Source organism: Phaethon lepturus, unplaced genomic scaffold (genome assembly GCF_000687285.1).
Source record: "Phaethon lepturus isolate BGI_N335 unplaced genomic scaffold, ASM68728v1 scaffold12978, whole genome shotgun sequence".
In the NCBI taxonomy this organism is placed as follows: domain Eukaryota; kingdom Metazoa; phylum Chordata; class Aves; order Phaethontiformes; family Phaethontidae; genus Phaethon; species Phaethon lepturus.
Genome location: NW_010555583.1, coordinates 1 through 14,922, shown reverse-complemented (window position 1 = coordinate 14,922; position 14,922 = coordinate 1). Strand labels below are relative to the sequence as shown.

At 40.9% G+C, this 14,922-nt stretch overlaps 1 protein-coding gene across 1 annotated transcript in view; it reads right to left on the bottom strand.

Moving 5' to 3' along the window:
• Window positions 1-14,918, bottom strand: part of ELMOD1 (ELMO/CED-12 domain containing 1) — a 19,647-nt gene extending 4,729 nt beyond the window's left edge. The window contains exons 1-9 of the mRNA XM_010292209.1: window positions 14,774-14,918; window positions 14,589-14,617; window positions 13,250-13,347; window positions 8,200-8,329; window positions 6,044-6,177; window positions 4,804-4,872; window positions 4,482-4,505; window positions 2,280-2,330; window positions 661-794 (exon numbers count right to left, since the gene is read on the bottom strand). Coding sequence (XP_010290511.1) covers window positions 661-794; window positions 2,280-2,330; window positions 4,482-4,505; window positions 4,804-4,872; window positions 6,044-6,177; window positions 8,200-8,329; window positions 13,250-13,347; window positions 14,589-14,617; window positions 14,774-14,918 — 814 coding nt within the window. The remainder of the gene's footprint in view (window positions 1-660; window positions 795-2,279; window positions 2,331-4,481; window positions 4,506-4,803; window positions 4,873-6,043; window positions 6,178-8,199; window positions 8,330-13,249; window positions 13,348-14,588; window positions 14,618-14,773) is intronic.
• Window positions 14,919-14,922: the final 4 nt, after the last annotated feature.

Genomic DNA, 14,922 nt, shown 5'->3' with positions numbered 1-14,922 from the left:
CCACCCCCCCCCCCCCCCCCCCAAACCAAAACAACAAAACCTTTGCAACTGTCCTAAGTGTGGAATACAGTGCATCTTGACAACTTCTCATTGGTTTCTTGCCTATACATTGAAAAATATTAGAAGTGTTGCTCCCACTGTACAAGGATGCACAGCATGTCTGTGCCATAGAAAGGATGCTCAAGTACAGGGGAAAGGGCTGGGAAAGCATCAGTTTTGAGGAGGGGACAAATCTACCGAAGGGTACAGGGTAACACTTGAATGTAGATGTGGACAGCTTAAGACAGTTGGATTTATGAGGAAGCATCTCTAGAAGCTCTTTAAAAGTATCTTAAAGTTTCTTATTATTATTTAAAACCCATCTAAGAAGATAGGAAGGGAACTTGTTCAGGTGCTTAGTGTTCTGGGTTTTTTTTCTTTGTTTTGCAATTTTGTTTTTTTGTTTGTTTGTTTTTGTTTTTGATTGTTCTACCCCTTGGTTTGGTAGTGGCACACATCACAACTCAGAACTTCAGCCAAGTGCCCTAAAGACAGGAGAGCAAGACTTGCATGATGTCTGTGTTACGTCAGTAGATTTACAAGATTTGCCTTTTTAAGGCATGGGTAGTACAAGTGTTAGCAAGAGTACAAATTATGTATTCCCCCCCCACCACCACTTACAGAACGTCTGCTGAAAGTGAGTTAGTGTTGGAGCTTCTGGAGCAACGTTGTAGAAATGGGTCTTCAGAGCTCCACTCACAAGCAGGTTGTATGCGAGATCTGTTATGTTAATGCCCACAATGGCAAAAGAATAGCTGTAAGAAAAAGCAGCAACGTTTGTTGACAGTTTGTCTTCTTTCAGCACACTATAATAAACACTGATGACACCGACACTGCAGATTGTGTGCTACTGAGATGTATTAATTCTCTCCCTCATAAGCTTCCAAGGTAGAGAGGTGGAAAATGAGAACGACATTTATCCTGCCTGCTTTGTACACTCTAATGGCAGTGTTTCCCTTGTGAAACATATGGTCACAGTTAAACCAGGAGTTTCATTACTGGGCCAACATTCAGTGGAGCAGCACAGATTCATTCCTGAGGAATATGAACAAGCCCAGGCATCCCTGTGCTTGCCTCTGACATGGGGTGAGCACTCCACACGGTAGCTGTGTCTGCAGGGTGACCCATCATTTGCTATTTTAACCTGTCTGCCCAGCTGGAATGCATTACACACAGCTAGGAACATCAGGTTTCGACAGTCAGTCCTATAAAGACATTCATATGGCTAAAAAGCCTGAGAAAACGATCATCTGAGTCATCTCCAATTTGTTCCTAACAAAAGAACTCAATATGCAGGCCAGAAAACAGGCAAAAACCTAAGAGCATGCTAGAAACAGAAATAAGAAAGTCAGACTCATGAAGGAAAACCCTGTCCTGCTAAGACATATCAACAAGGAAAGTATATTTAGACACAACAGAACTCAGAAATTGGAAGTTATTTAACTTGTGAGCCTGTTGCATAAAGAACGCACTTCTGGCAGTGACTATTTCCCAAGAAAACATATAAGTGTCCCACACTAACATTCAGTGATAAAAGCAAACTTGTTTAGTTATTCAGTGATTTTTTTGTTGTTGTGCTGTTGGTTTTTTTTCCCCTCTAAACACAGCTGTCTTCTGTAGACCATCCTGGGTATTTTTTCAGTTATCTCTATCAAGCAAAATACTTTTATTTCAGGAGGAAAAAATAATAAATGTAAGTCCAGAAATTAACCACAACATGAGGCTTGATGGCAAGTTTCACAGAAGAATTAAATACAGGCATTAAAATGTTGTATTACAAATTTTCAGATACACTTAGAAGGAACATCCAGTTCCATACTCAGAAGTAATGCAGCAATACCAAAGCTACTGCTTAAGAAGAAAAAAACCTCGCTGCCATTTCTTCCCTATTATACTCCACTGAAAGGAGATCAGAACCTAGCTCTGACAGTAAGAAGTGAGACTTGATCACATTATGTGTTAAGGATTAAATAGATATTCATTACTGCGCTATTCATAGCACACAGAGAAAGCTTCTCCTTGCTACAACATTTTTGGGTTATTTTTCATAATACTCACTTCAAAGTGCTTCTACTGTAATTTTTGATCAAAACCAAGGTGTGGTTAAGACAATACATATTAGTATGTACACTGAAGTTTCCTTTAAAAAGTAACCAGGAAATACCTTTTTCCCCTCCAATATACAGCATCATTGTTAACTATTGTGTTTGTGGCAACTTAAAAAAAAAAATTAAACTTACCCAATTGCCTTGTCAAACTTTTTCTTCTCCCATTCGGCTTTACTGAATTGGCTGAGGGGAAAAAGAGAGTTATAATCCAGATATTGCCATGCATTACTAACTGAGAAATATTTTCTATTTCTCCAATATTGTAACATTGACTGGACACAGTATTTTACCCCCATTCATATGGCTAGTCACATTTAACTCTGCTTTTGACTGAATGGATTGGTATAAAAGGACTTGAAATGGGTAACTGGCTTTATAGCATTGCTGATAAAATCGTCTCATCGTTACAAAGTATGAGCCTACGCTAGTGCTGTCAGTAAAATACAATTATTTTCTATATTGACCACAAAGATGATCCACTTCAATCAAGTCTAAGCGATATAAAAACTTTAAAATATTACATTTCTTTTAACTAATCCAAGGTGGTTTTAGCCTTTTGTGTTTTCAGACATATACATGACACTCATCACTGGAAGCATGATTCACCTGAGACAGCAAACATGAAATATACTCCTTTGATAGAATGTTTTTATGTCCAGCCAAATTAGAAGCCACTCAAGAGCCAAAAATAAACAACAATATTTCCTATTATTTGGCACAATAATGCAGAGCTTTTCAAGGACACAGAGAGCCCCTCCATTAAAACAAAATTAGTTAGGGAACAGATTGATTTTAGACTAAGTTTCAGCTGTTCAGTAAGTTTCATTTTAAAAAGCTGTGAGATGCAACCAGCCAGCTGACATCCCACTAACTGGGTTTTAATCTACTCAAATGGAGCAAGTTTAGCAGAAATTGTTGCCTGCATTCATCACCACCTAAAAGCAGGAACAGAACCAATCCTAACCAGTGGGCTACTTGGACATGCCTGTGGGGGTTTTGCCTTGGCAAGGCGGATCAGAGTTTGCAAGCTTTAGATCCCAAATTACAGACAGCCATGTGTGAAAGCATTGCTCTTGGACTATACTTGAACTACAGTAAGTATATCCTACACTAAAAACAATCCCTTGAACTTAATGTAAATACGGTATTTAAAAATTGTTGACATTATATTAAAGATGCTAATAGGTTCATGCCCATCCTGACCCGAGTGCTACCCGGTGGCACTCGTGAGGACAAAACTTCACCTCCCAAATGGCTTAGCATACAAGAATACATCAGTCTTCATTCATTCTCTAAAATCTTAAGCATCTTTGTAGGCCGTGGCATAACGTCAGTTACAAAACCCCAAGCAAACATTGAATAATAAAAGGTGGCACATGTAGGATGTGGACAAGTAATGCAGTTCAACAGAAATAGAAATTACATTGATCACGATCACATCAGAAACCAGCACGGCTGCTAAGCAACCACACCAGGAAGAACACCATGGGCACCACCAGCAGCATCTACTTTCTACACTGAATGCTCTTTCAAGGGATAGAAATCGTACGTGCTCACACAGCACTCCAAGACAGTCCTTGGTAATCAAACGTGTAAATGAAGAACACTAATGTGCTCCAAGTGCTTTTCATCACAAAATTGCCATTGGGAACTCAAACACAAAATACTGAGGAGATCAAAAGCTTCACAGGATTCAGATGTGGACCTGCTGTATGGATATCTAACATTACTGATAGAAGACAAATGTCTTTTAAGGCAACTGATTACTACATAATTGGCTAAGAGGCATCTCCCATCCCCCCCCGAAATTATAGAATAAGTCTCCTAGTCACAAATCATTCACAACACAAAATTTTTGCCACTTGAATCTACCTGATCTCTCAACAGTCAGGACAACAGACCAGCCAGATTATACCCTCGTTACTGAAGGCAGCCAGAATATGTGACTATAAACGGGCTTCCTAACAAGTCCTTGGCTACTTTTGATCATCAAGTCAGTCACAGCTGTTGTGACCATAGTGGCATGGCTGAGACTTGTTCCCTACAGGTAGAAGTCACCCAAAATTTGTTTGTTAAGCCTGGTACTAAATAGGTCTTAAATACAGTCCTTTAGCTACATCAAGTAAGGCTGATTTCATTCTTTATATATAAGCATGCTCAGATATACCCAGTGTTGCACCATCAGCTACACTCGAGTTAACTTTAGAGAAAGGAATACGGATCTCTTGATGTTGCAACAAAGGTTCTCAGTTTATAACATGGCAAACTGCAGTACGGTTTGATCTTTGTTTACATGTAGAGTCTCATAAAACTAAGAGAAAAGAAAAAAAATACCTTATTTCCTTCTTAGTGACTTCCCTTCATTATGAAAAGACAAAAGAATTGAAAGAAAGGTAAATAAAAATACAAAAAAATCACTTGAAATTAGAACTATAAGTGAAAACATTTAACACAGTGTAACTATTTCTAAGATTCAGTATATATCTGCCTCTTGGACTTGATTGGTTTTCAGGATCAGCACTTGAAAACAGATAGCATGTGGCAATACGCAAGCCTATGCCCAACAAAAAGAAAGAAAAAACCAGCACCACCACACACATCCCCCCGCCCCAGCACAGTACTCTATCGAGTTATTTTTTCTTGACTTGAGCATTACCTGTATTTAGGCTGAAGAGAATCAGAGAGAACTTGCTGAGCTACCTCAGTGTCCCATTCAGCAAAATACCTGCAGAGATGTATGTTTAGGGTGAATTGTTAAAGAAACACAACAAAATACACACGCTTTTAAAGGTCACTACATGCGTTATGCAGTATGAGTAGCCTTTAATGTGTTAAATTTATTAAGCTACCAGACACCCAAAATGAAAGAGAAAAGCAGCCTCAAATTACAAGTGCAATCCTATAGGTGGTTAGTAAACGTGCATTACCAGAGTCCCCTTTCTACCCACCCTACAGAAAGTCAGTTGCTTATTACTAGAGCGTGTTGGCTGCTGGGCTCAAGAGAAAGCAGTTCAGGCTTCTTGATCTGGCAGATTCATTAAGCAAGGTAACAGTCATCACAGGAGACTTAAGAAATTAAATACGTGGTAGGGATTCATCTCCACTGGAAGTTCAAAGCCAGAGTCAAGAGACTAGATCCTCAACTGAGCTTTGCTAGAAAACAACATATGGACCGCGGATGATTTACGTCCTTCAATCTGTAAAAGAAAATACTTCTTTTTCCCCTCATAGGCAGAGGTTATTTTACCAAACATTTCTAAATTATGTAACTACCTGCAGTAGATACAAGGGTTGGAGGAAATAAGAGGCATTGATCAATTCCTGAATTACCAACCACAGATATGGTACCGACACCTGGTGTGCGTGAGGCGGAAGGGAGGAGCCATGTAAACTCACTGCTTCATTTTGAGTATCAACAGACATTAAAGTAGTCCAACTATGGACGTCTGTCATCAGTGGCTGCATTTCAAGTGTTTTGCTTAAGATTTCTGCATGAAATTCCCAAACAAGAAATCTGAGCAGTAACATAACCCTCCCACTTACCCACTTCCAGGGCATTTTGTTTAAGGAGGTCTATATATTTGTTAAAAAGTATTTTACAGTTTCTTTCTTGTGGGAAGAGTGCTAACTTACTGTGTCACAGAGAAACAAAAAAAAAAAAGGGCTTAGCAAGCAGTGTTACTGACTTGAATTAGGAATACTGAAAGAAAGAAAGAAGATGCCTTGAGAAGAGAAACCCTCCAAAAATTGGGAGAGCAAGTAAATTCTTTCATTTTTATATGAAGTTCCTAACACTCTTCTAAGTTATTCCCACAGACTTGCTAAAGATCTGCAAGTGATGCTGCTTTTCATGACTTCAGACGTACATAAACCCATCTACAGAGGAAGATACTTACACCAAGTTATATAAGCCCAGGAGACCCATCCCTCTAAAGTCAGTTTTAGGATCGTCACCTTGGAAACCAATTTCACACCACTGCTTCGAAATCCGAGCTTTCAGTGGCGAGCTGGGCTTCAAGCACTTCCACAACTAGGAAGATTACAGGTAAACATAATTAATCTTCCACATGTTAGTATGGATTTTTCTTCTCTTCAAACCAAGCTAAGTATCATGTAGTATCACCGCGTTGCTGTCCCAGCAACCCAAACATAAATTCAAATTAAGTTTCTTGGGGTGACAAGGGTGGGAGGGAAATCCCAAACCACCCTCAAGTATCACAGACGTTTCAGCCCTACAAGGCCCTTCCAACCATACAGCAGCTGCTGTAACGTCTCACACAAGGACTTGTTTTGTTCATGCTTTGTGCGGCAAACTAGCGTCTGCCTCCATAAGCACAGAGACAGGAATGGGCTGGAATTTGGTTGTAAATCACTGACAGAGCAGCAGGCAATCAGCCTCAGGTCCCTGAGGCTCTGCAGCAATCTTTTCTCCGGCATCCTTTGCAAGTCTCTGGAAGGGTTATAAATCAGGAGTGCTGGACTTGGCTACTACAGTGCTGAAGAACAAATTGGAGAAAATTAAAAAAAAAAAAAAAAATCCATACAAGAATAGCATGTGCCACCTTCATATTTAACTAAAGGGTAAATCATTCATTGATCTCACATTTGGGGGCGGGGGGGGAGGACAAAGTGGTTTCACAAGCCAGATCCTCAGCCAGAATAAATCTACTTCACTGCACCAGTCCAGCAACTTCAGTGCCTAAATATCATGTTTAGCTTTAGCTGGACACCTCACCTAAGAGAAGCCTAAACAGATATGTCTGGCAAATACATACCTTTCTGCACACCTCATGTGTCATAATACACTTTGCAAAATACGAGTTTGTTATAAGAAATCAGATGTTCTCCATAAGCCATGAGTTGGTGAGTAGGGCCTCAAGAAATGCAGTTAGACAAAGCCTATCCAAGGGAAAGATCTGTATGCACATTTTCCAAATAACCCCCCCCAGAAATGGTATTAATTTTAGCAATTCTAACTGCATTTAAAATGAAATGCCTTAGGAAGCTTAAAACTTCAATGCTTTCACTTTGTAATGACTGCATAAAGCATCATTGTTTAAATCATATTTGCTATCTTTCTTGTTCATCCATTGAGAGTAAATACAGTATTATTCATTAGTTCAATCACATTAAGTTAATCTTTCTCTTATTCATAAAGTGCCCTCCTGGTAAACATGAATAAATGATAGACATTAGGAGCTTGAATTACCCATTGCAGAGATTACTTAGCGGAATACCTGGAAGGAATGAAAAGCAACTGGCCTATTCTTCCCCAGCATGGGCTGGAAACAGAATTAAACCCTTGGCCATACTTGCATTTGACATGAGAATTCGCAAAAGCAAAATGCCTGCTGTAAACAAGCGCTCATACACAGGTTACACTGGAGGCAGATGGTGAAACTGATATTTTCTTCAACACTGCGAGTTTTACAGTACAAACTGCACCGTTTAATCTCCCCTCAGACAAATGCCGTTATGTTTTTAAAGCACTTGCGTGACTACACATTGTTGCTGACATGATTCTCAGGAGCATCTAAGAACCAGGACCTGGCCCTTACAGGCTGGGTGACCAGGAAGGGAGACCACAGCCAGCTCCTCAGTGCTCCTCACCTGTGAAAAGCTCACGATGAAAGCTCGAGTTTTGCCATTGGGATACACAGACAAGCTCTATCAAAAATCCAAGAAATTTAGAAAAAAAAAAATAGTTTTTCTGGTTAGGAGAGAAAAATACCCTTCTCACCTTGAAGAAAGGTGCACAGAAGTAGGATATACATCTATTTTTTCCAGAGCTCACAGTACAGAGCTGTTAACTGCAGTAAGAGCTGGGTATCCAGTGCCTAGACATAGTCCAGCCAAGGGACATGCATTCATCAATCAGGGAATGAGCTGCTTGCTTGGCAGGTGATACACCCAGACTAGATTAATATGCTGTATAGCCTCATCTTAAAACAGGTACAGGATAGAGGAAGGCAACAACGCCTCTCTTTAAAATCAAGCCATTTGGAGCTGGCATGAAAAAAGGATGCCCTCTAAGTACCTCTTAAGCACCTACCTTGAGAAGCATTTCCTCATGTTGCGGATTCTCCGAATCATACTGTTCTCTGCGCAGCTTTTCAACCTCTGCAATCAGGTTTCTGTACCCCACAATCTGCAGTAGGCACGCCTGAAGAGATACTCCCAACCTGATGGGGGGGATAAGGAGCAATGTAATCCAACTGTCATATGTTAACCATGAAACAGCACTACCGTGTACATACTTGTTTAATTCATATGAGTAATGTTATGTCAATGAATTGATAGTCTAACACTTTAATTACAATGGGAGAATTTCCAAGAGATCGGTATTACATAAAACAAGGCCTTGTGAAATGCATAGTCTTATTTAGTGCATTCCTGAGATATAAAACTTGGGATTTTTAAAAAATTTTTGAACTGTGAATTTTCACACACTGAAATCTCATTGTAACTATACACAGCTGTGTTGAACACTTGCTGCAAGCACATCACTGAATCTCTCCTCTCATGCAAATGGCAGCTTCTCAAACAATGCCCTGACACCAGAGATGTGAACTTAAAAAGGGGTGGGTGGGGAACTCAGTAAAAAGCGAAAAATATTCATTTTGCTTCCACGCCACAAAAGCTCACATAAAGCAGCCAAAACCCTGAAGTACTGTAGTTCAAAGATCTGCCTCTAGAGAGTCTTTTTTCCCAGTCTCCTGTTAAGAATCACCATAATGGCTCTCCATTATAATGCAGATTTTACATTTCCTTTTTATGTTTCCTGATGCATCACTAAAAAAATCCAAAACAAAATACACCCCCCAAAGCAAAACAAAAAAAATCAAACCAAACATGTGGCTTCCAAGGCTTTAAGTTGCAGAGACTTACTTAGTTTTAGGTTCAGATTTTGTAATCATAGAGTCTTTGGGTTGGAAGGGACCTTCAAAGGTCATCTAGTCCAACCCCCCTGTAATGAGCTGGGACATCTTTAACTACAGCAGGTAGCTCAGAGCCCCGTCCAACCTGACCTGGAATGTTCCCAGGGGTGAGGCATCTACCACCTCTCTGGGCAACCCCTGCTAGTGTTTCACCACCCTCATTGTCAAAAATATTAAATACAAGTCATGTAGTACACAACTGCCATGCTCATAAGAATATTTGATTATGTATGGGACTAAACTCTTTAATTTTTAATAATGTTTGAAATTATCTGAACACGTACTGCGAATTCAGAAGGCACAGTTAGATGCGTACCCTCATTCCTCTGTGGAACACAGACTGCGCTAATATGAAGCTGCACAGGTTCCTCATCTGTCTTGTTTGATATACAGAAACAGTTTGTTTATGCTGTAATACTGTTAAATTTTCTGAGCAGAAGGATTTTCACCGCTTATCTTTTGAGATTAATCTACAGAATCAGAGATGTCATCTTAGGTCATTTCTCTCGCTGCAATTTCATGCTATTTGTGGCTATAACCCTTTTGGAATAACCTGTGCAGTGTTTTCCCTCCTTTGCTGTTTTTTTTTGGGTGTGTGGTTTTTTTTTTTTCCCCTCTCTCTCTCTAAACATGCTTCTCTTGCTATAACCTACAGTTTTACAGAAAGGTTGCATTTCAAAGAAAGCTGAAAAGCCTGACGAGACTGCACGTGAATTGCTGTAGTGCATCAGTAAGCCACAGCCATAATGTTTTTAACTACTCTCTAACCTCAGAATAGTTTACAGCAGAAGACCACAGGCAGTGGCAAAGCACAGCAATCATGTATTAAGAGAATACATATTTTTAAGAGAATATCTATTAAGAGAATAGATATATTTTTAAGTTCTGAGTTGCACAACATCTACAAAGCAAGCCATGTTTGCACTTTTTCTAAAGCCAGTCAGATGCCCCAGCAGCACTCAGCAGAGGACACGGGTGAGCTGCTGATGCCCCACGTCTCCTCCCTGCGCTGGCGGTTCTCAGAGCACAGGAACAACCTGCCCGGGCTTGCACCCCCACCCCACTCAGCCCCAGGTGCTCCACGAGATGGAGGCGAGCCCAAAACTGGGAGTATTTCACAGCCTGCTGCCACAGTTAGCGCAGACTGCCCGTGTCACCGCCTGGTCATTCCAGCTGCTTGCTCCCACCACGAGACATACGGCTTGTTATCCCGGCGGCGCCGATGAAGGGCCCCCTCTCTCCAGGTCACGGCAGCCCACAGCATCCAAGAACAGCTCAGTGCAAACACCCCAGGGATGCTCGTTCAGCTCTGCAAAGATGCTACGGTAACAAAACTAACTGCCTACAGATTTGCAGAAACACATATAGCATGACACATGGCCCCTTGTCCTTACCCCAGGAGATTTCACATCTCTACTATGCAAGGAAAGGCCAGAAGAAAGGGTCAGAGCTGCTGAACAAGACAGTTTGGACGCAGGTTTTTTTATGTTCAAGAGTAGGCAAGCCAATACATTTTCCTTAATCCTGTCTAAAGAAATAGCTGACCTGCTTTTGCTGAAGCTTCTCCAGAAAAATTTAGTATAAAATAAACAGCTCACATGTAAAACTTCAGTGCAGATGCTTAAAGTTTAGCAGAACTATGATTAATTTAATATGAGTTATTTAGTGGCAGAGTGCATATCTATGTATGAGGTACCACCTCGCATGTCCCAGGCCCTTATTTCTCACTGTTTTAAAGAGATATTTCACCAAACTGGGGGTGTGGTATGTGAAAGACCAAGTCCTATAAAATGTTGAGTGCATGGGTTCCAGTCCAAAAAAATTAATCCCTTGTTCTGTGCTAAGCATATGACTACCACCTGGATTAAAGAAAAAATAGTTAAGGTTGTTGGGTTTTTTTAGTTGGTTTTTTTTTGGGCTGGGGGGTTGGTGGTTTGTTTTTGGTTTTTTGGTTTTTTTGTTTTTTTTTTTTTTTTTAATATTAGGAACAGATCACTCAAAACGTAACAAGTTTTGGGGGTCTGGTTCAAGCAAGCAGAAGTCATTTGCACCTCTGTGCTTGCTCTCTTCGGGAAGACAGCATTTCTTCAGAGGCCAAAGGCAATGCCATAAGGAGAATCAGACTGATCTCCAGTGTCATACAAAATACTATTTTAATGAATTCCTTGTTTTTTCTTGGAATTATTCCACCCAGTTACTCAAGGGTCCAACATGGAAAAGGGAGTACTCGAATCAGCCTGACTGCTAACACTGCAGTTACTGATGTCCACAGGCCAGGCTCCGAGCTGAGCACATTTACATCCTGCAGTTTTTCCTCATATGTCACCGTCACTAATTTTGCCATCACTGATTTTTTTCTGAATTTCAGATATCAGCATCCTGTGCAAGACAGGAGTACCAGAGCTGTGACACCCTCCTCAGATGGGCAGCCTCTCAGCATGGCGTCGCATCCACTTGAAGCGGCTGCTTTTTCATCACCCTCCCTTTGAAAGTCATGTGGGCAAGGTTCTGTGAAGTGACATCCCTGGAAACACTCTGGGCCCACTCCCAGAAAAACTTCACAGGGCCCTCACTTATGAGAATGAGGTGTTTTCTTTATCTTGTTTCTCTTACTTTCTTCCCTTCTTTAATGGTTGAGTGGCCACTTTTTTCAATCCAGGTGGACAGCACCCATAGAATCTTTGAGCTGGAAGGGACCTTTAGAAGGTCATCTACACCAACCCCCCTGCAATGAGCAGGGACATCTTCAGCTACATCAGGATGCTCAGAGCCCCGTCCAACCTGACCTTGAATGTTTCCAGCAATGGGGCATCTACCACCTCTCTGGGCAATCTGTGCCAGGGTTTCACCACCCTCAGTGTCAAAAACTTCTTCCTTAGATCTAGTCTACACCTGCCCTCTTTTAGTTTAAAACCATTACCACTTGTCCTATCACAACAGGCCCTGACAAAAAGTCTGTCCCCATCTTTCTTGGGAGCCCCCTTGAAGTGCTGGAAGGCTGCAAGGAGGTCTCCCTGGAGCCTTCTCTTCTCCAGGCTGAACAATCCCTACTCTCTCAGCCTGTCCTCACAGGAGAGGTGTTCCATCCCTCTGATCATTTTTGTGGCCCTCCTCTGGACCCGCTCCAACAGGTCCATTTCTTTCCTGGCATGTCCACAACAGTTGTCTCTCAAGTTAGAGAGACATCCAGTGTGCTCTATTTCCTTTATCATCAGTGAGGCCTCATTTTAAGACTACCCAGTTACTGTCCATTTCACTGGGGTGTAGGGCTGGGGGGGTCATTCCTGTAATGAGACGGAAAAAAAAAATTATATTTTTTCCCACTGAGCTTTTGGGTTTTGTTGTTGCAGCAAGACCTTGGGACCACCTTACCTTTTGATGCTGCTGACCACTTAAAGAAAAGCAGCTATCAGTTTATGGATGCCCATTTTGGATTACGTATATCAATTTCAAGTTTGGAAGAGGAGTGAACCTCAGACTGATCACCTGACTAATACAAGCTTCAACATTTCTGCCACTGATTCCTGACCTAGACCGTCTTGTGCCTTAAGCTAGGGGCTGAGAGGTAAGGCAACCACAAAAGTGTTATCGCTTACTCTTGAAATATATGCTTGTAAATTTAATGGTTTGTTGTCAATCTCTTCTTACCATTAAGATCTTGTACTATTAAAAGAATGTCAGCTATGTTGTATCATTAAAACTTGTGTTTGGATAGTTAAAGGCAATTTTAAAATATAAATCAGTTGTGGTTGGTGTATACCGTTTACATCAGTTACAACAGGATGATTTCTTCCCTACTTAAAAGGGCAAGTCTTGCTAAGAAGCCATCACTGTCACTGCCAGGACCACCTGCCTTGGTCGTATTTTATCCCTGGGGAATTGGCCCCCATAAATAAATGCATCAACAATATACTAAGACAGCATGATTCAGGAAGCAGCTAGATAAAGAGACTCAGGACTTGCCTATTACAGTCACCATATAAGATCATTCATTTTTCCATCAGCTTTTTGACAGCAAAGCTTAAGTTGGAGTTTTATGCTGAGAGACAGAATTCAGCTTCAAATTGTGTGCCATGATCACTATGGAGAACCAGTTCTCCATGTTTCTAGGCACTGAAGAAATCAATAATTCCCATTTGTTTTGTAAGGAAGCCATGGACTTACTGTGGATTTACATCTGAATTAATCCTTTTCAGCTCCATGATGTCATCTATAGTTTTTTCAATAGCATCAGGGTGAACACTTACTGAAGTTTGCAGCCGCTAAAAAGAGGTTTTAAACACATATTAATTCTTATGGAAACTATTAAGTTAACAGTAGTAAATTTGATACCCAAAAATCTAGATTAAGAGCCCAGAAGACCCAACTCAATATGTATACACACCCTTGCAGTCTGTTCAACCCTACTGACTAGTTTCAGAGCACCAGCTTAGTTGCTGGCTGGGTTAAACCACAACAGAACTCGAGTCACTTCACCGCGCTCTTGTAGTCAATCACATTTCTGTGGTGGCTGCCAGTGAAGATGATCTGCACTAAGGCCTTTGATCAGGAAGCAGCTTCAGATCATCCATCTAATTACACTGGAATTGCTAGCCTTCATTTGACACCCCCTCTCCCAAACATGTTGCAGTAACACAGCAAAACATTTTTCCTTTCTCTTACATGTCATTGCACTTTGTAGAGATGCCCCTGGAAGTTCAGTATTCAAAAAAATCAACATGGCTTCCAAAAATTAAGAGGTTGAACTTTCTGGTGCTTGTCTCAAAACTATACGATGCTTAAATACAGACCTTTTAAATAAGAGTCTGCCTTTCTGTTTGTGCTAGAAGTATATTTGGAAGCACCATGGTGAACTATGAGCTATATGACATAGTTTTTGCTGATGTTGAGGTAAGGGTTTCAACATCACCGATTCTCATGCCAAAGAGAAATGAATGGCTGAATGATGCTATTTAACATGTACACAAATGTTTTGTGAGAAGAATTTAGGTTAGCACAACCAGTGCTACAGTGAAAGGATAAGGTGACAGAGGCTCCTCTCCATTAACGTATTTAAAAAGAAAGCAGAGAACAAAGTTGTCTTGGCTATGCAGGTACTGCTGCCTTCAGCCTCTTTTATACCTGTTTCCAGGCAAAACAACTGTGGTGTAAAGTGTGTAAACGACTGAGTGTATGTTACAGAAATTCTAAGACAGGATGAGGAATCAAGCCAAGAACTCCTAAATTACAACACATCACCGTCATCATCTCCACCATGACCTGTTGCTCCCTTGATTCCATCAGTCCCATGGCCTACCTGTCCCTGGAGCACAAGACACTCTCCCTGACTTTGCAAGATCACCTGCTATTGCAGACACAGGACCCTCTTCAGTAGAAGATGGTTTTAATGTAAAATCATAATCAAACCTTAAAGTGATTTTTTTGTGGTGAGCAAACAGCAGACTGAGCAAACCAAGTGCGCAGGATGCAACAAAAAAGGTGAATGATGAGATCTTGCACTCACCTTACTTTTTGAACCTTTCAGTGATGCCTCTGTAAGAGAACAGTATTTGAAAGCATCATGTCAGACAAGCTAAGTTTATATTGGATTGATTTAACTATTTATTTATTTCTAAGAATGAGGTCATACTATTTTTAGCACATGCAGAAAGGTACAAAGGCATGCAGAATGAAGGATTTTGCAGTTACCTATTTTCATAGTCCTGGCAGCTCCAGGCTTGGTATTGTAACAGATCCTTTGTAATTCACATCGACCTGTTAGTTTCCTGACCACGAATTTCAGGCAGCGCCACAAGCATTTGCAGTAGAAGTACAGGCATACCTGGACAAACATCCTG